Genomic DNA, 19914 nt, shown 5'->3' with positions numbered 1-19914 from the left:
CTTAAAATGTAAATGCTGGTGGGAGGTAGCTACTGTAGAAAATAGTGTATCAGTTCCTCAAAAAACTCCCACATGATCCAGCAATTCCACTTTTGGGTAAACCCCCCCCCCCCCCAAAAAGAGAACTGAAAGCAGGGACTCACAAATAGGTATTCATACGTCGCAACATATTCACAATAGCCAACAGGTGGAAGCAACCCAAGTAACCACTGACAGATGAATGAGCAAACAAAATGTGGTACATACATACAATGGGATATTATTCAGCCTTAAAAAGGAAGGAGACTCTGGTATATGCTACAACATGCATGCACCTTGAAGATATAATGGTTAAGTGAAATAAGTCAGTTTAAAAAGGAGAAATATTGTATGATTCCACTTACATGAGGTACCTAGCATGGTTAATTCATGGAGACAGAAAGTAGAATGGTGGTTGCCAGCAGCAAGTGGAAGAAAGGTCTAGAAAGTGAGTTTTTAATGGATACAGAGTTTCAGTTGGAAAAGATTAAAATGTTCTAGAGATAGAGATGGAGATGTTCTGCCCAACATTGTGAATGTATTTAAAGCCAGTGAATCGTATGCTCAAACATGGTCAAAATAGTAAATTTTATGCCATGGATATTTAACCACAACAAAAAAAATTATTTTAATAAAAAAGTAAATAATTTAGAACAATAATCACCCCTCTCCCCGCCCCCCTCCCAAAAAAAAAAAAAAAAAAACCAACCCAGAGATCTAGGGATAGAAGAGAGTGTACTGGGAATCGTTAATTTGATATGGCCAAAAAAAAAAAAAAAAAAAAAAAAAAAGGTGAGGCTGATATCTAAGATAACCATGTCTCCAGCCTCACCAATGGGGGCGATAAATATCTCCAGCCTCATTCTAGTCCTATCACCTCTTCTGATGCTCACTTTATTTCTTAACACAAGACTTTTTTTTCCCCCAATATAACATGATCTTACTCCTTATCAGAAAAATCCCTTTGTTGCATGCAGTAGCTCCCATGGAATGCCCCTTTCCAAGTTACTATCAGTATCCACTTTGTTAATATTATATATCATTTTATGTATACTGACATTCTTTATTCTCAAAAAAATTCTCAGTGTTACCTTTGAAATCAGTTATTTAATTAAACCTTCAAAATTCCTTTCTTTGAACCACAAAGAAGATATAATTTAAACTATATGTTATTTTAATGCAGAAAAATTAGAAGAACATACTGCATTCCACAAGTTTAACACATTCTTCTGCATAGAAACATGAATCAAACAGATCAACTCCAAACTTAACTTTTACTTAATCCACTGATTAACAGAGATAATATAATGAAAATTATAAATTTTTCACTTTTATATTTAAAACTTTAAATATAAACTTTTTTATATTTTAAATTTTTTAAAGATTTAAAATCAAAGAACTTTACAGTTACATGTATTTACATGTAGATAGTCTTAAAGGAAAATATGAAGCTCTCTAATTTCCTTGGAGTCTGATCCTAAGGAGAAAGAAAAAAAAAGATTTGGAACTAAAAAAAAAATTTGGACTAAGAAAATTAAAATTAAAATGAACAGTGTTCTTTCTCCTGCTTGTAAGAGGGCAGAAATTGTTATGAAGCAGAATATTAGTTTTTCATTTTTAAGAAATTATTTATGATGATAAGAGTAGTAAAGGCTATTTGTATATTAAATGTGTTTTACATTAGATAACCAAGTTTTGATGAACACAAAGTAATGACATTTAATTCAACTCATTTTTTTAAATCAGTAAATAGCTGCCCTCAACTGGATAGTACAGAGTATTGCAACACTAGCAAACCAAACACTAAATCCAACTATGTGCTACAATATATGTCTGTAAAAAAGAGATATTACTAGTAACTGAGCAAAGTGAGTATTAATTTTCCAAAGTATATACTACCAAGTTTCATCATTTTGGGGGATTCAAGTTAACAGTACTTCTAAAGTAATGTTCTCAATCAGCATGAAAACATTCAAAATACCAAAATTTTAAATACAGAAGAAAAAAAAAAAAAAACAATGAGGGAAATTATAGACCATGCATAGAAGAACTCTAATTGTTAACACTTTAAAATGCACCTAGTTCCATATGTTCAAGAAAAAGTAAAGTCTTGGTCTCAATCATATTTTTAAAAAAAATTTTTTTTAATGTTTATTTATTTTTGAGACAGAGAGAGACAGAGAATGAAAAGGGGAGGGGCAGAGAGAGAGGGAGACACAGAATCTGAAACAGGCTCCAGGCTCTGAGCAGTCAGCACAGAGCCCGACGCGGGGCTCGAACTCACAGACCGTGATATCATGACCTGAGCCGAAGTCGGACGCTTAACTGGCCGAGCCACCCAGGTGCCCCAAGTCAATCATATTTTTTAAAACACTTAAGATATTCTTATTTATTAACTCTCCTCCCAAGCTCAACTCTTCAAAAAGACAGACTCTTTTTAAGATGTTATGAACAAATATTAACGAGATGCTATATAGTAAGTAGGAGCATCAATACTAGAGCCAAACTACCTTAATCCAAAGCCTGAGGTTCTACTACTTATGAGTGGTTTGACCTTAAATTTATGACTCTATGCCTCAGTTTCATCTATATAAAACCTCCTCCCAGGATTTATACCAGTATTGACTTAGTTAATGTAAGTGAAGCACATAGAGCAATGCTTCACATCTAGTAAGTGTTCAGTACTGTTAGCTTCCATTACGATTACGACCACGACGACGACGACGACAACGACAACGACAACAACTACCACTACCACCACCACTACCTACCGCCACTCCATTAGGATCAAAAATCACATAGAGCTTTGTATTCTGTCTCAATTTTAAAAGTCACTAGGAAAGCAAACAGACATTCTAAAATCCATCTGTAATAACTTTAAGATAGAATATCTTAAAACATAATCATCTACAAGTTTTAGAAAGGCTTCCATAATTCTGGCAAAATTTTTACCTAAAAATGAAGCTGTGATGTCTTTTAAGATTCCAGATGTCACTGACTATCCATCCAACAATACAACATTAGGGAACTTGTGGTAAAGAGAAGATCTCTGTAAGGTATTTTGCCCACGCGTCACTTTCTGATTTTCTTTCTTCTAAAAGTTTTTATTGGTCAAAGATGATTATATATAAATGCTAGTGTACCAAATATCACCAATATGGTACTTCTAAAATGTATTACGGTCCCATACATTCCAGTTCTCTTACAACAGCTACAAAAAGATTTACAGCTGTTTATTCTGGATTTCTACCTTTTCTTTCATTTATTACTATATTGAAGGCTAGGATTTAACTGCTCTTGACCAAAGGCCACAGTAGCTTAAAGATTTTCCATTTTCATAAACTATTCTTGAATCAGCTGAAACAACTCACTTGGAAGATAAGTTTACCTACAAGTATGAATGATTTCATACCAAGAGTTTACAAAGTCTCATATCGAAAACTTCTGGCAGGAAGAATATCAGCATACATCATTTAAACTCCGTATCATTCACTACCTCTATGAATTTAAACAAGTGACTTGACTTACACTTTGGTAGAAACAGAAAAAATTCCAGATGCTAAATATTATACCACTATAAAAGTGAAATAAATCAGACTCAAGATCCTTTTGAGACAAGAATATGGTATTATAAAACATATTGATGTATTCAGGGATACAGAATGAGACATTATTCTCTGTATGTCAGTCATTCTTTTCCATCTTTCCTAACACCTTAGATACCAGAGTGTTAAAGTGTCTTCCTAGTCTAAGCAATCTATGTAAAAAGAGAGCAATTTAAACAGAGGCAAACAATGATAAATCAAGAAATTAAGTTCTTTGCTTAATGATAAATGAATGGTCAAGCTTGTAAAAACTGCAAAAAAAAAAACAAAAAAAAATCTGAACAACAGACTGTTACTTCAATTGTAGAAACAAAAATACAATCAGATTTAGAATGCAAGAAACATATAAATATATGGCATTCCCTTTAAAATTTTATTATTCACAAAAGGCATAGGTCAAATGAATAGAAACATTTTATAAAAATTAAAAACATTCAAAATGACTCCTTAAAAAGTTATAAAAGACATTTAAATGCTCAAAGTGTTCAACTAAGATTACAACTTCCAATGATAATATATTTGAGATAGTCATGTATACATTTAACGGAGCAGTCCCTTCCTTATCCAGCATTTCAGTTAACCATGGTCAATTGAGGTCCTGAAGCAAATGATCTTTCTTCTGGCATATTGCCAAAAGGTCAATAGTACCTAATGCTTCACCACAATGCCTACACCATTCACCTCACTTCATCTCATCACATGAGCATTTTATCATCTTACACCATCACAAGAAGAAGGGTTAGTACAATATTGAGAGATCATATTCACATAACTTTGATTTTAGTATACTATTATAATTATTCTATTATTAGCTATTGTTGGTAATCTCTTACTATGCCTAATTTATACATTAAACTTTATCATAAGTCTGTTTGCATACGAAAAACATAGTATTTACAGAGTTTGATACTATCCAGGGTTTTAGGCATCCACTGGGTGTCTTGAACGTATTTCCCTGCTAATTTTCTTTACGTGGGCACCAAGGGCAGCCCCTAACTACGTAAGAGAAATTAGCTTGAGTTCTGAAACAGCACATGCAGTTTATACAAGTGTTATAAAAATGTGACCCGGCAATCAGACATTTGCAAAATAAAAGCATTATGTATGCATCATGTACATACTTTACAATGTCAAAGTAAAAATGCTACAATAGCAGATTACATAAAGTATTACAACTGCTTTGATTTATACACCCAAGATCTGACTGCTGGACATTTAGGTTGTTTCTGAATTCTACTGGAATTTTCCCGTTATTTCTAAATGATTGGCTAAAAATAAAGTTATAAAAAGTAAAATATAGAAAAACTGATCAGACAAGTCCTTCAAAATGATGACAAAACTATCCCCATGGTACACTAGAAATTTCATGATTCAAAAAAACCCAACTATTCATGAACTTATTTACAACTAAATTATTCTTGACTAAACTGTTGCATCTATCAACTCTCAGCCAAATTACTTGCAGTTGATACTCCAGGGAAATGTATCAGTATCCAAAAAACATTGGGTGAATTTTAAGTTCTAGTTTCAGCTCCACCACTAACCAGTGACCCTACATAAGTCTCTTAACTAGTCTCAGATTTCAGATTTCTAGAATGAGGAGGCTGGACTAGATGACTGAGAATGAAGTCTCTTGCAGTTTTAAGAGGATATTACAGTTCTGTTGGTACCACGTATAGAGCCTTCTTGGAATAGTGTTGGATTGTCAATTTGGTGAGCCTTCCTTTATTATAGTTTGGTGAATAGTATAGTTACAAAATACATCTAGATAAAATTCACTGCTACAATTCATTTGTGTATACCTTCTAAAAACTATCCCTTTATTGTGAATATATGTTAGTGTTGTATAATGATGAGAAAATATTTTCACTGGAAAAAAGCTACATGATGTAATCAGATGAAATTCAAGAAAAATAATCTTTGAGATTTTTCTGGTTCCATATTATACCATAATAATTTATATATTTTTTTATTTCCTACTTACCATAGCAGCTTAGTGACATCAGAATATATATATTTTTTTTTTTTAAACAAGCAAACTTTGGATTTTACTGCCATATTTGTCTTAGAACTTTGTTATATTAAAATGAAACTTCTCATTCTTTCATTAAACATTTAAAGAAATATTTGTGATAAAACAAAAATCCAACTATAGGATTAAATTTTTTAAGTATTTCAGAAATGCCCAGTATGAAGTCCTTAATGACTTTAACATATAACTTGCCTCATGATTAAGTTTAACTCTTACAGTCTGTGCTGAGTTAACCCCAGCTGTTAAAGTGGTCTTGCACAGCTGCTCACCAAGAATTCAGTTGATGATTATTATAGTTATACCTTTAAGTCAACTATGACAAAAATGACTCAGTAATTACAGGTATTTCAGTCATGCAAAAGCCTCATGAGATGACAAAGTGATTTAAAGCAACTTAATTTTCCACAATCCTCAAAATAAAATTAGGTGTAAGAAAGAAGACAAAAACTAATATTGGTTTTTGAAGACACGTCATTTAAGTTACTTTTATGAATAAGTTTAAGCATTAAAGGTTCATTAACCCTTCAGTTAAACTAAATATTACTTATCAATTATTTATTTCTCCTACAAAAATTCTGAAGAGTGGGGCACCTGGGTGGTTCAGTCGGTTAAGCATCCAACTTTGGCTCAGGCCTTGATCTGGCAGTTCCTCAGTTCGAGCCCTGCTTCGGGGCTCTGTGCTGACAGCTCAGAGCCTGGAGCCTGATTCAGATTCTGTGCCTCCCTCTATCTCTCTGCCTGCCTCTCTCTCTCTCTCTCCCTCTCTCTCTCTCAAAAAAAAAAAAAAAAAAAAAAAAAACATTAAAAAAAAATTCTGAAGAGTGCTGTGGGTCAGGGAGTCATAAATAAGGGCATAATATTAATAAATCTTTTAATAGTAATGATGATAATAATGTCATGCAGGTGGTTTTTCAGTACAGCTTTGAAAATATTAAGCTCCAATGTAGTTAAGTTCACCAAATTGATGGTTTAACACATTATAGAAACTTATCCTATGAAAAATAAAGAGCTGAATCTATGGAAACGTAAGATACTTGACCGTGTTGACAATTTAAAAAGTAAAATCAGAGGGGGAAGACAACTATGTTTATTTTACTGTTAAGTTTGGCACAATTATAAATAAAAAACAATTACTTTGAGATGAACATAGTTCCACAATTTCACTTATATAATTCTCAGTAATATGCTATGAAAGCATGTGAGATTTACCAATATTCAGTGAATACTGACAAAGTACTCATTTATCAATATTCACTTTAACATCAAGTTTAAGTATAGAATTATTCATTAAGCATAGAATATACTTTAAGTATACAATTAAGCTACAGAAAAGACATATATAGGGTCTCATTCCTGCATGGGCTGACAGCTGATACCACTGGCCTTTTACATTGTCAAAATTACACACTAACATTAATTTTATAGCTGAAGTTTAAAATAAACTGTAGTCTAAGTTTTCATTCTTCCCAGGAAATAAAACACTAACTGGTTATTAAGAAAGATTAAAAGTAAAATTCCATCCCTGTAATTCTTGGTTATGCATAAAACAAAGATCACAGGATGGAAGCAGGAAGCCCAGGGATGCTAGGAGACTATCAGAGACCAATAGGAGATATAAAGGAAGTTTACGGCTACAGGGCTTAGAAAATATGATGCATTTTTTTCAGACTGATACAGTGATGTGGGAGAAGAATTAAACACTGACAGAGTTCTTAGTAGATCATGTTATATTTCACTTAAATATTACAAAAGACTGGGAAGTATCATTATCCTACATCTTATAGACAAGGAAATTGAAGCTCCAAAGGGCTTAAAAAATTGTTCGAGGCAACAGAGCTGCAAGGCAGTGGAGTTGAGATTTTTACCCTAGCATGTCTAATTCCTAAACTCATGTTCTGTATTAAAAACATATTCTATTCTGGGGTGCCTGCCTGGGTGGCTCAACTGGTTAAGCATCTGACTTTGGCTCAGGTCATGATCTCGAGGTTGGTGGGTGTGAACCCTATGTTGGGCTCTGTGCTGACAGCTCAGAGCCTGGAATCGGCTTTGGATTCTGTCTCTCTGCCCCTCCCCGACTTGCACTCTGTCTTTGTCAAAAATAAATACTAAAAAAAAAAATTCTTTTTAAAGCATATTCCATTCTATAGAATGTTAAGCCTAACTTACTTGTGTACTTTATAATTGGGCTGTTTGGAGTTTTACTTTTTACGATACAGGAAACCTTGGTTTGTGAGCATAACTCATTCTGGAAACATGCTTGTAATCCAAAGCACCCATATATCAAAGTGAATTTCAAGAACCATTGGCTCAGCTGTGATCATGTGATGCTTGGCGTCACATACTACTCATATTGCAAGACATCACTCATTTATCAAGTTAAAATTTATTAGAAAGGTTTGTTCATCTTGTGGAACACTCACAGAACAAGTTACTTGCAATCCAAGGTTTTACTGCATGTTTCAGGTATGTAAGTTTGCCAGATAACGGAGCTCTAGATAACTGAAATAAAGTATTGTGTAAGACACATATATTATATATGGAATCTGCTTTAATGAGCCTGAATTTTATGAAGTCCAAATGAAAAGAAAAAAAGAAACAGTTATAAAAGCAAAGATATTATGATCCCCCTATAGCAGACTGTATTTTTCAAAGATGGTCATTGCAATATCCCCCATCTTACATGCTCTTCTTACAATGTACTCTGACACGCATTCCACTGACAAGTGAAGTTTATTTAAAACAAAAGAAAATGTGTAAGTTACATTATGTGACTTTCTAGTATAAGTCTTAAGAGATTCAGCTTCCACCTTACTTACTGAGATACTCACATGGTAGCCCTGTTTTAAGTAGCCTAATTGCCCTGAGGCCACCATGCTGTGAAGAAACTTAAAATAGCCCAGGTAAAAAGACCACACATGTAGAAGTCCTGAGACTATATGAAGACAAAAAGATTCCTTTTTATTTTTTAATTTTTTAAACGTCTATTTATTTATTTGACAGAGAGACAGAGAGACAGAGCAGGAGCAGGGGAGGGGCAGAGAAAGAGGGAGACACAGAATCCGAAGCAGGCTCCAGGCTCTAAGCTGTCAGCATAGAGCCTGACTCGAACTCACGAGCCATGAGATCATGACCTGAGCCAAAGTTGGATGCTTAACTGGCTAAGCCACCCAAGTGTCCCAAGAAAAAGATTCTTGGCCAGCCCCCAGCTGTTCTAAACTCTTATTTCCCCTGTAGACACCATCTGAATGAAACCCTGAATTAGCAATGCCCAAGTGAGCCCCTCCCAAATTCATAACCTAAAAGAACAATAAAAAATAGTAAATGAGTTGTTGTTTGTTATAATCTATAAAGCTTTGTAATGACTGGTTAAGTGACAACAGATAACTGAAACATCTTACAATAATACAAGGAGCACCATGAACACTGGTTTACTGTTGTAATATGATAAATATTATCGTAGTAGAGTGTTAACTTCAAAACTAAATGAGAATGGAAAGGATAACAGGGGATCCAGGATGAAAATTTGGGTATTTGGAGGGTGGCAAAAGTTTTGGTGACAAATTCTCACCTTGATGATACCCAATTCGAAATGAGGTGTTAAGCAAGTCTCTGGCTATTTTAATAATAAACTTGACAAACTGTTACACATTGCCCTGGTATGAATGTATATCCAAAAGAATTTGATATGTGACAAATAAAGGAAAACTCAACTTATTTTTGGATTTCCTAAAATCATGCTTGTCTTTATTCAAACCAAACTCAAATGACTAGAGGAGCAGGCAGCAAAATGAAGGAAACAGGTCAGGTTTAAGACCTGGAAAGCCCATTTAAAATTGCAAATGATAGTTGTTATGTATACACATGAGCTTAGTAAAGCCAGATACTACACATCTGCAAAATAAAAAAATCAATATTTTTATGTGAACTCTCCAGATTTTCAATTATTGGCAACAAATTTGAGTGTGTTAAAAAAATACTATATAAGCAATTTGCAATCTCTGCTCTGTTCTGGAGTGAAAAAACACAAAAACTAAATATAAGATTATTGATAGCTAAATGATATACAAGAATTCTCTTAAAATTTTAATCTCTTCTATGAACCAGTTAACAGAGTGAATGAGTATTACAAAATAAACCTGAAAACTGAAACTGAAAGTGATAAACATTATGGATGCACTTCAGCATATTTAAAGTTTTCACTCATTAGACCCTAAGACAGATGGCAGCATATTGGCAAAGTACAAACAATTCATTCTTGAAAACGAAATTTATAATGTAGACATATAAAACCAACATCTGGAACTAAGCAAATGAATAACTTATTTTACAAATTCACAAGTGCTTTCTTCATACTTCATTCCTTATTTGCATCTGATCTCAATAACCAGAAATTTCCACTTAAGACCAACCAAAAACAGAAAATTAAAGCATTTTCACTTTGAAAGTCAAGCTGCTTCTAAAAGCAATTGTGATTTCTAGAGCAGAGAAGCTACTTTCAATAACAGCATCGGTAAAGACCAAATGAACAGCAGGACATGGTACATTTGAACAAAGTAAATCCTTTGCTTAAAAAAAACAAACAACCAAACAATAATAATCTTATACACTATTTTTAGCCCTGGTGATCTATAAAAACAATCATCATTCTTCTATTTACTTTTTATATAATTGGAAGTTAAAGTTTACATGCAAGATGCTACCAAGGATTCTTACTACTAGGAGGAATCAAGTTAGCATTCTGTATCAGATGCAGCTAGTAGCTATACCAACATTTTACAAAATGTGCTCTCTAGAATGCATCCGAAATAGAAATAATTTCAACCTGACTGAAAACTATTCTTCCATTCATAATGACTGCTATCATTCGTTTATAATCATCTCTTAACTGCGAGAAATTTAGGTATTTCTGTAGTATTAAGCAGTAATTAATTATAGGATTTCTATAGAAGTACCAAAGAGAATCTTCTTTTGCATTTATTCTAGTTCCAGCTATTCAGTTCAAGAACACCCACATATCATTATAGAATAGAACTAGCATTTCCACCTCTTCTGAACATTTTCACATGAGGACCCAAAGCCCCAATACCACCAAAATTTACTTTCAGGTTCTCTTTCAAATTCCTTCTAGGGTTAACATTAACAACCAATTAGAAGGAGAAAAAAAAATCTGTTAGAGAGCAAAAGTGCTTCATGGTTAGCAGGGGCAAAATTTATAAATATCAAACAGCTGGACTCAATGCTAAAAGTCACAATAATTTAGGCAAAAATCAGTGGAATAGTTTCAATGTATCTAAGAGATAAGTATCTTTGGAAATAAAAATACTCTGCATAGCATGTTATCTAGCCTGAAGTAGTTAGTCAGTTTTAGTATGATCGTGTAACCTGACAATAATAAATCTTATGAAATATAATACCTAATACTCATTAAGGACTTACTATCTACCAGCCACTGTTCTAAGTACTTTATGTATACTGTCTCATTGAATCCTCTCAACACTGTATTACTGATGATGCTACTATCATCCTTAAGATAACTCTACAAGAGAAGTTAACAGTTTGCCCAAGGTCAAATTGCCACGAAGTTACAGAGCTAATAATTGAAAACTTCACAGTGTGACTACAGAGATCACAGTCTCTGCTTACTGCTATTCATAAGCATTTGTATTTGTTATAGATATGTTATTGAGGGCACAGTCTATTGAATCACTCATGAAGCCCCATGTGAGAAATTCCTTTTATATATTAGGAAAAGGGGTTACATGTGTGTGTGTGTGTGTGTGCGCGTGAGAGAGAGAGAGAGAGAGAGAGAGAGAGAGAGAGAGAGAGAGAGAGAGACTGACTTGTTTTCTCTTTCTTAGAGAGGACCAGCATATCCTCCTCTTCATTTTAATCACAACGAAACAGAGAGACAAGGTTATCGGCCAGTATTTTGCCAACTTTAATCTGTATTAGAATCATGGGAGTTTATTAAAAATGCACATCCCAACCCAAGCGATTTGGTTAAGTAGTTCTGAAATGTAACCCAGCAACTTGCATCGTTAGTAAGCACTCCAGATGTTTCTGACACATCTAGTATAGGGTCACACCTTGAAGAATACTGGTACAGGCCCTTATGAGTGGCCAACCTTACTCCATTTCATCATAATTCTTTCCTCATCTTTTCTCCTGGCTTGGTCTTCATAATCTACTCCAGTATTTTACCTGGTACTAATTTTCATGTACATTTGATCATTTTATTCTATGTGTTTCTCCTACACATAGGCCATCTCAAATTACCTGTGGAAATTAGGATACACATTTCTTTGAAATGAGGCCAATTTATTTGGCAGTTTAACACCTAAAACTAGTACATTAAATTCATAAAGAAAAAAGTCCTCAAGTCACTGGTTAAGGCACTTAATGGGCTATGTAAATGCTGTACTTTTACTCCAAACAACCTCATGCTCTTAATGGATCTACACTGATGCAAATTATTTTAATGATGCAATGAGTGATGAACAGCACACTCTTTTCCCTCGTATCATGTCTAGTGAAAAATTGGTGGTCCATAGGTCAAACCAGCCTAAGAAATGCTTTTGAAAAACTTGGACCTGGTGAAAAACACCAACTTATAAAAAACTTAACAATTCCAGAATTCCAGTGACTTTTCAAAAATTGAAAAATAAGGCAATATTAGGATTGCAATTTTCACATTAACCCCCTTCAGAAATGCTCTGGCTCTCTGGGTCTTATGTTTAGTCAATTAAATTAACTTAAATTACTTTTCTGACCCTGATGATATCTTGAGTTTGTGTCTCCTATAAACTGTGATATAGGGAAGTGAGCTTAAGAAAGTTCTCTGGTTGAAAATCATTTCAGTATGATCGAGGAATCACTGATGGAAACTACTTACAATACAGGTGAATGAGATTCTAGAAATGTTTCTACTACTCATACTAACCTGATTTTCCCAAACCTTCTGCCTTTTGAAGGAATCAAAGTGATCTTTTACCTTTGTAAAACACCACACACATTCAATTCTGCACTTGCCCCTCTTGCATTAACCTTTTAGAAACGAAATGCCCTTACAGTGGATGCAGGTATTTAGCATAGTAATGTTAAATGTCACACATTTCTCCCTCCCATTCCCACAAAAGTTAATATAAAATTGTGGCACATCTTAGAAGAAAAATAGCAGTTCTTTCGGTGCAGTCATATTGCTAACCTGAACTCAATTTTAACTAATAAGGCAATGTTTTCTCCAGATACATGCTGAAAAGATAATAAATACTTTAATGTCTTCATCAATAGCATCTAATATCTCTCCTCAAGGAAGAAGCCATTCAAGTGTCTCTCACCATAACCAGATACTGATCTCTTCTTTTTACTTGTTTTATACTCTGGACCACAGAACATTCACCAAGTAGATTATACTATGAATAGCTAATTTCATCACCTGAACAAAAAGATCAGAATTCAAGCTCAGTGTTTAACCACTTAAGCTCATGTCTGTCAAAAAGACAGCAATAAACGTTTTGAGAAAACTAGACAAAAAACACCACAAACACAAAGAAAATATAACTTTACCAGTTAAAGAATACATTTACAAAGCAATGATTTTAAATTGAATAGAAGGTCATCAGTATTCAACAGGACTATCTCCTCAGGAAAAGTCAGAACTCAAGACTACAATTTATCACTTCATTATAGTACTAATTTGAGATAACGATTTAAGATATTAAAATTAACATATCTAAGGGAGAGAAACTCAAAAGATAAGGTTAAGTCTTTGAATGTATTATTGCCCCTTCTGTCACATGAATCCTCTTACATGCTCCCTTCTACCTGTAAACAATGTGTTTCATTGAGTTCTACCAAATCTTTCTTTACAAAAAGTAAAAATAGTAGCTAAAGAGAAAATGTCCTTATTTTCTCCTCTGAAAACATAATATAAAAATTAAAATGACAACTGATAAGCACAATAAATAATAACTTGTCATTATTTCTTTAAAGTATATTTAGGGGAAGAAATAAAAATTTAACCAAGGCTCTACTTGAGATGTTGAACTTCTTTATAAGGTATCAAAGATCAATATGTCAATTATACTTCAATTAAAAAAAAAGAGAGACGAAAAAGATCAGTTGTAGTCTATAGGTTAAATGTAACTCAAAGCCAGTTTCTGGAGCCTGTACAATGTTTATGGGTTTTTTAAACTGAATATTCACACGTTTTTGGGAAGACACACATGCACAGTAGCGTGCACGTGGGTCCTGACACATACACACACCCAGCAGTTCCTAAGAGCCTGAGTAATCTTACTGGCTCAATCATGACTTTCTCCACACTCATTCATCAGATATATTTGGACCTTGTGGATTACAGTTTTCATTTTCTCACCCCAAGCAACCAAAAGAAAATGAGGAAGAACAATCATCTGTTCAAATATTCTTTTTTAGTTCAGGATGCTGAGGTGATTACACCATGCAAAATTACCTCAATGCTCACACAAGAGGAAATTTGGAGTAAATCGCTTGGAGGGATCATTCTTTCCTCACATGTATGTTGAGGAAGCCCAGAGCAGTTAACAATGACAAGACTTTTGGGTTTTATTGCATTTATGTGCAGCTACTTGAGAAATTTCTTAAAAACATTCTTATATTCTCAAAGCAAAGTTTATGCACATATGTACACTTATCCCAACGTTTACTTTCTTCACTTTTTGTTGTTATTGCTGTTTAAAAACAGCCAGATAAAGATATACAGTGCCTGGTTAAAAATAAAAAAGGACAATTCTAGGTATCTCACATATCAATGCACATAACCACTCTAAATATTATTTTCAAATTCTGAGCAAGAAACAGTGTACTAGGACACAAAGTAGAAGAGAGACAAGCAATTACTAAATATATTTAAATACGTTAAAAGCAGCTCAATCAATAACAATAAGGTACTATATGGCCCTCTAGTGTTCAATGAAGAAACAGATGAATTCTTAATTCTTATATGATATTTCATAGTAAACTTTCCCTGATTTACTAAATATGTTTAAATATACTCATGTATGACTTCCACAAAAACCTAAGTTGTACCTCTTGTGGCTTTAGTTGCCTGTGCCTTCTTTGAAACTACTATCCACATTTAGAGTGTTCACTAAAAGAATTCTGAAATGCTTTTAAACATTTTCCCATTAAAAAATCCCAATGCTAAATAGAAAAAACAAACAAACAAACAGCATTTCTCAGTTAAAACTAAACAGCACTGAATTTAAGGCCATTTTCAAAGAAGAAACAAAAATAATAGTATCATGACTACAAATTAGGTATTTAAAACACAGCTAATTTATATTCTCTAACCATACTTTTTCTCTGTGTTCTACTTCTATAATTCATCCAACCTGGCTTTTCTCTTTATCATAATTTATAGATACGAGATTCAATATAGCAAACAAAGCAAGGAAATACATGAAAACTGTTCCCCAGAAGAGAGGTCAAAGAAGGATTGAGATTCTAGGATAAGAGTCAAACTAAAAAGAAGACTTATAAGCAGAAAAGAATCTTGTTAATAAGATTCTTAAGATTGTAATCACTGATAAAAGGCTTAGTAATCAATAACTACTGTCTAAATTAAAGTTGGTGAAACACTAATTTCAAAATGGACCCAAGTTTATTATAGATTTGTAAATATTTTTAAAATTTATGTTGCCTTATTTTTTTAAATATTGTTTTTACATACTGAAGTTTTGGGGAGGAAAAGATGGGGAGGGGGTGACTGGTATATGAACAAAATCTAAATTAAACTCTCTGCTATCTCATTCACTTCATGTAACATTAAGCAAATAATATTTCCAAGTTAAAACTTTAGAAACTATGGGAAGATATTGTGAAGTTCCTGTACTTGGCACCAAGATCAGTCCTCTAAATGTCAAGGGAAGGTAAGTTGCCTATGCCATGGAAACTCTGTAAACAATCTTTTAAAGTACCCATTAGCTATTGGCAAACCATTAAGAAACAAATTGTAAACAAAGAAAATTTAAATAAATTTGCCCAATATAAACCCACACAGACATCTGGAATATATTCAAAGAGTCACCTAGAAAGGCTCTATACTTATTTCCAAAACTTCCGCCACTATTCAAAGTTATGATTCCTTATTTTCATTTCTTTATAGCCTCCCACAACACTAATTCCTACCTAGCCTTTAAGGTCTCAACCTAGCTTTCATTTCCTCACTGAAAATATCACTGATTTAATTATTTGGATGTGGATACATATGCATTGAGAACTACAGAACTGGGAGGAACATAGAAAATGCTAGAAGACAGAATCTTGATAAAATAATCTTGGTGATGAAATAATCCTTCATTAAGAAGGAGTGAAATGGAAACTGAGTGAGAATGGAGGCACAATGGAAAATTACAAATTAGAAAATCTAAAAGGGACAAATTTAAAGTTTTATCCTCAGGTTCAAAAACCTGTAAATGTTTACATTAAGTGGAACAGGATTAAATTGGACAGTGTTTGTCAAAATACATAAAGATTTTGTTTTCTGAAAGTTCAAGTTTTTTAAGCATTTTCTGTATGCAGAGTACAAGGTCCTTTAAGACACAGAGAATCTCAGAGAATCAGGTCTGTCAACAATCTAAATACACATAAATTTTAGGAAAAAAGTGACTATAATTACCACAATATAAGTTAAAAACAAAGAGCTAATGGAGATCCAGAATTTTGCTCAGATTTCTATGAAATATTCCTAAAGAAGGTGAGCTCTGAATGGATCTTGATGAGGACAGAAGACATTTAAAAGATGAGGAAAAAGCTTAAGCAAAGATATCAAAGTAACCCAAATTCCTCTATGCTCAGAAATATCAAATAAACCTCCACTTCTCAGGTAGAGAGTAGGGTAGAAACAAGATGAAGGAAATAAAAAGGTTTTTGAATTTTGTATATATTACACATATAATAATTACCTTTAAAAGAATAAAAGATACAAAGGCTCTTACCAAACTAGGAATTGAGGAAAAATTCACCAACCTGATAAACATCTGAAAAACCTGACAACTAATACCACACTTAATGGTAAGAAACTTTCCCACTAAGATCAGGAATGAGACAAGGATTTTCTTTCTCACTACTACTTCTCTGTCTCTTTTTTTTAAATCAAATTTTTTTTAAGTTTATTAATTTATCTTGAGAGAAAGAGAGTGAGAGAGAGCATGTGTGTGCGTGCGAGCAGGGAAGGGGCAGAGAGAGAGGGAGAGAGAGAATCCCAAGCAGGCTCCCTGCTGTCAGTGCAGAGCCTGAAGTGGGACTCAAACCCATGAACTGTGAGATCATGACGTGAGCTAAAACCAAGAATCAGATGCTTAACTGACTGAGCCTCCCAGGCACCCCACTCTCTACTACTTTTCAACATCATACTAGAAGTCCTAGTTAATTAAGCAGTTAAGACAAGAAAAGGAAATAAAGGATTTGCAGATTAGGAAGGAAGAATAAAATTGCCTTTATTCATAAATGAGAGTATCACCTATGTCAAAAATCAGAAAGAATCAAGAAAGAAACTCTTGGAACTAATAAGCAATTACAGCAAGAATGCAGGATACAAAGTAAATACACAGAAGCCCATCATTTTCCTGTAACAGCAATGAACAGGCAAATCTGAAATTAAAAACACATTACCTTTTACATTAGCACCCCCCAAAATAAATACTTAAGTATATCTAATAAAATATGTATAAGATCTGATGAGGGAAACTACAAAATTCTAATAAAAGATATTAAGAGTTAACTACGTAAAGAGACAGTCCATGTTCTTGGATAGGAAGAGTAAATATTGTCAAGTTGCCAGTTCCTCCCAACTTGATCTACAGATTCAATGCAATCCCAGTCAAAATCCCAGCAAGTTATTTTATTGATATTAACAAGCAGATTCGAAAGTTTATGTGGAGAGGCAAAAGACCGAGAAGGGCTGAGGAGAACAAAGAAGATTGATACTACCCAACTTCAAGACTTACTATAAAGCTACAATAATCAAGACAGTGTTGTATTGGTAAGAGGACAAATCAAAAAGGAAAATGTCATTTCCTTTCCAAACTTGCTTTCTTGATAATGCACAAGTATTGTTCCACTGTAAGTAGATCTTGAAACTTGCAATAATGAGCTTATCTGCACTTACGTTCACCTCTTATCGTGTTGAAAGGAATCCCTCACTGATCACAAGGGCAAAGATGCATATCTTGACTGGAAAAAAAGAAACCCTAAAAGTAAATGAATAAGAAAAAATAAACGAAGAGCAACACTGGATATATCCCTGCCTTGTTTGTGGTCATGTCACCTAACGTAGAAATAAAGAGGACAATAAAAATGATCATCTCCTATGTCTGTACGGCTTTTTCAAATTTGCAAAGCAGGGGCACCTGGGTGACTCAGTCGGTTAAGCATCCCAATCATGACTTCGGCTCAGGTCATGACCTCATGGTTTGTGAGTTTAAGCCCCACATCAGGCTCCACACTGTTCCTTCTCTCTCTGTCTCTGTCTCTCTCTCTCTGCCCTTCCCCTGCTGGCGCACTCTCTCTCAAAATAAATAAATAAACTTTAAAAATGTTAAAATAAATAAATAAATAAAATTTGCAAAGCATTTCACATTTATTGTCTCATTTAAACTCCATACAACACTTTTGCAGTAAGGGCAGCTACCCTATTCCTGTTTAATGGTGAAGAAACTGAGGCTCAAGGAGGTTGGTGGATGAGCCCGAGGACTATGCCTAGTAAATGAGAGAGAGCAGACAGACAGCTCTTCTTACCTCCTATTCTTTCCAGCACAGAAGTCTGCCTAACGTTACCGGCCCAAACTATACACTCGAGGGTTGGGATTCAACAGAGAGGAGCTATCCAGTGATGACTCCCACAGGTTACCCAGAAAAAATCTTGTGGATACAAGAAACAAACAAACAAAAAGGAACAAAATAGCCCAGAAACAGACTTACATAAATATATTCAACTAATCTTTGACAAAGAAGCAAAGATAATACAATGGGGCGAAGACTGTTCAACAACTGGTGCCGTAACAACTGGCCATGCACATGCACATATCAACTGAAAATGGATCATAGACCTAAATACACAACACATACTAGAAAACTCCTAAACGATAACATAGAAGAAAATGTAGATGGCCCTGGGGGGGTATGATGATGACTTTTAGATACAACACCAGATGCACAGTCTATGAAAGAAATCATTGATTACCTGGACTTCCTTAAAATTAAAAACTTCTGCTCTGTGAAAGACAATGACTAGAGAATGAGAACACAAGCCACTGACTGGGACAAAAATTTGCAAGAGACAATATGACAGAGGCCTGCTGAACAAAATATATGAAGAACTCTTAAAACTCAACAATAAGAAAATGAACAACTCAATTAAAAAATGGGCAAAAAAAGATCTAAAAAGACACCTCAAAGAAGATGGCAAATAAACATATGAAAAGATGTTGAACATCATGTCTTTACAAAATTTCAAATTAAAACTACAATAGGATATCACGACACACCTATTAGAATGGCCACAATCCAAAAGACTGACAACAAAAGCTGGCAATAGCAACTCTCATTCATTGCTGGTGGAAGAGCAAAATGGTACAGCCACTCTGAAAGACAGTTTGGCAGTTTCTCACAAAATTAAACATACTCTTACCATATGATCTATCAACCATGCTTGTTGGTATTTATCCAAAGGAGTTGAAAACTTATGTCTACATAAAAACCTGCACATAAATGTTGCTAAAAGCAGGAATACAAAACGGCATATACACTGATCACTGTTTATGCAAAATACGTATCCATGTAGTCAAGGACTTTTAAGTAATATGTAACTTTATTCACTATTTACTGACAAGTTATTAGGTAATGGGGCATCTTATACCTGACAAATATTATTAGGCAAGATAAATAAGTCAAAGGGCTTGAATAACAGGGAGGCAGCAAAACAATTTTAATACAATGTGATATGAGTCATACTAAATATACCATGGGAGCAGAGATTAAGTTGGGGTAACTTTTGGTGGCATGAAAACAAATGTTAGGGTGGTAGCCTTATGGGTTAGTCAACAGTCCACCTCCTCCTAAAATTACAGTTTCACTGAATTTTCAAATTTTAACAAATTGCAATCTGGACCCAGAATGATACCTGGGTTCAAATCCTAGCTCCACTACTACTAATCAGCTGACTGGCCAATGATGAATTACTTTACCTCTTCTTTCTCATCTCTGATATGGGGATAA

General features: G+C 34.0%; 1 protein-coding gene across 8 annotated transcripts in view; it reads right to left on the bottom strand.

Annotated features, from left to right (window-relative positions):
* The window catches only part of FBXW7 (F-box and WD repeat domain containing 7), a 225305-nt gene that overhangs the window by 63267 nt on the left and 142124 nt on the right, over positions 1-19914 (bottom strand). Inside the window, exon 5 of one of the 8 annotated variants that reach the window (XM_042983771.1) lies at positions 16993-17888. The exons of the other annotated variants lie outside the window; for them this stretch is intronic. Coding sequence (XP_042839705.1) covers positions 17838-17888 — 51 coding nt within the window. The 3' untranslated portion in view covers positions 16993-17837. Of the gene's footprint in view, positions 1-16992; positions 17889-19914 lie in introns of those variants that run through there. 8 annotated transcript variants of the gene reach the window in all.

This window comes from Panthera tigris, chromosome B1 (genome assembly GCF_018350195.1).
Source record: "Panthera tigris isolate Pti1 chromosome B1, P.tigris_Pti1_mat1.1, whole genome shotgun sequence".
In the NCBI taxonomy this organism is placed as follows: Eukaryota; Metazoa; Chordata; class Mammalia; order Carnivora; family Felidae; genus Panthera; species Panthera tigris.
The sequence above is the reverse complement of the archived record's forward strand: the minus strand, read 5'-3'. Positions and strand labels throughout refer to the sequence as shown.